Here is a 1,815-nt window from a genome sequence, read left to right on the forward strand (position 1 = left end):
ATAACGAGATATCCAAATTTCGCGTTTTAATTCTACCTCTCTGATAAGAGATCCTAACATTAATAATATACATTATGAAGACCTTCTGTCCATGGGGAACACACGATGCTAATGATAATGTTTTTATTAAAAGGGATAAAATGGAACCGGGATTAATACCCTTTCTTCGACAATGGGTCCAGTACGCCCTTGGAGTTCTTCAACAAGGGGTCAAGACACGGTCAGTATCACACATTTAACCCCAATTTCAAGATTAGTTATTTATTACTATTTCGTCTTTGTATATAGTTAAATTTTTGTATAAAATATAAATTGTTTATGCATATTTGATTTCAGTTGTTGCTTTAAGAAATTCGCCAAGTGATTCAATTGTAATTCATATATCTATTTTCGATGCATATTTTGGTTAGGATCCAAACATTGAGCCTCTCGATAATTCGCAATTTTTGGACACTGTATTCCTTTATTTGTCAATCGATGTTTGTAATAATTCAATGAAAATGTTTCTTTCGATTTGTCTTACAAGATATTGATTGGAAGATTAACTCTTTTTAGTTTGACACAAACTGAGTCGAAAGAAAAATCAGACGAAAGTATTCAAAAACAGCAACGACCAATTACATGGTCTGCATCTTCTCAGAAGGAACTGGGTGACTTAGAGGAATGTCAGTAAGAATAATATTATTATTATTATTATTATTATTATTATTAACATTATTGTTACTTAAAAGCGTAACTATAATAATATTCATAATTAAAAGCATAATCATCATCATCACCCTCAATAGTTAAATGGTGCACTTGAGCCTCAGTGGGGACTCTTGGGGCACAAGGGAAATTGACATGAGAGGGGATGCTTGAGCCTAAAAAATAAATTAACGTGCGGGGGACATTCGAGCCTCTAGAGACAATTAACATACGGGGGACACTTGAGCCTCAAAACGGTAACATTGTAACAATTGGCTGTCCTCCGTTGGGGGCGACATAGTATAATTGTTCAAATTGACCTCAATAGACGCCAAGGTAGGGTACGTACGGAAAATCCTATGTGAAAGGGGTCCGTAGGTTAACATGAGGGGAACTCGATGACCTCGAAAAGTGTTTATTGTCTCAAAGGGGTTTATAGGGTCATAAGAGCAGGGTAGTACTAACAGAACAAACAAACACATATACGACTACATAGAAAATCCAACAACCGCTTTTTTATTACTATACCAACACACCATATATACAATAAAACACACATTTTTGAATATTATAAAAAACATTATATGGGTCTACAGGAATTTAACACAATTGTTTAATGAACTTATTACGGGGGAAAGAAGTCGAAAGTGTTTATTTTGAAAGAGCCGAAAATTTGTTAAGGTCTATGAGCAATTAGCATGGAATAGCTATCTACTATCAAACATCCCATACCCACTATCTAAAACGTCTTCTGTAGTCTCTTAACTCTCACACCTACTAATAGAAGAAAGGGGTAGTGTGTAAATGAAGGGACTAAATCTCACAAACATAATACACATAATTCAAAATGTTTTGTATAGTGCCTACAATCCACATTAACTAGCAGAGGTTAAGTGTATTGTTTAAAGGAAGAAGAGAAAGCGCACACATATAATATCGCATCACTAATACCATCAAACACTCAACACACACTATCAGTAACGCATTATGTAATGTCCTCACACTTGTTATCAGAAGAAAACGATAGAATGAATACGAAAGAAATGAAAACTCACAAACATACTATCCACCATGCAATCTGTACAATTCAACAACCAATGCACGCAATTAAAATGCTTCTTGTTGTTC

At 34.5% G+C, this 1,815-nt stretch overlaps 1 protein-coding gene across 1 annotated transcript in view; it reads left to right on the forward strand.

Annotated features, from left to right (window-relative positions):
- LOC149774178 (uncharacterized) overlaps positions 1–673 on the forward strand; it is a 22,466-nt gene extending 21,793 nt beyond the window's left edge. The window contains exon 10 of the mRNA XM_089945685.1: positions 556–673. Within this exon, the coding sequence (XP_089801811.1) occupies positions 556–673 (118 nt within the window). The remainder of the gene's footprint in view (positions 1–555) is intronic.
- Positions 674–1,815: the final 1,142 nt, after the last annotated feature.

Source organism: Sinohyriopsis cumingii, unplaced genomic scaffold, assembly GCF_028554795.1.
Source record: "Sinohyriopsis cumingii isolate HCF-2022 unplaced genomic scaffold, ASM2855479v2 utg000400l, whole genome shotgun sequence".
Classification (NCBI taxonomy): domain Eukaryota; kingdom Metazoa; phylum Mollusca; class Bivalvia; order Unionida; family Unionidae; genus Sinohyriopsis; species Sinohyriopsis cumingii.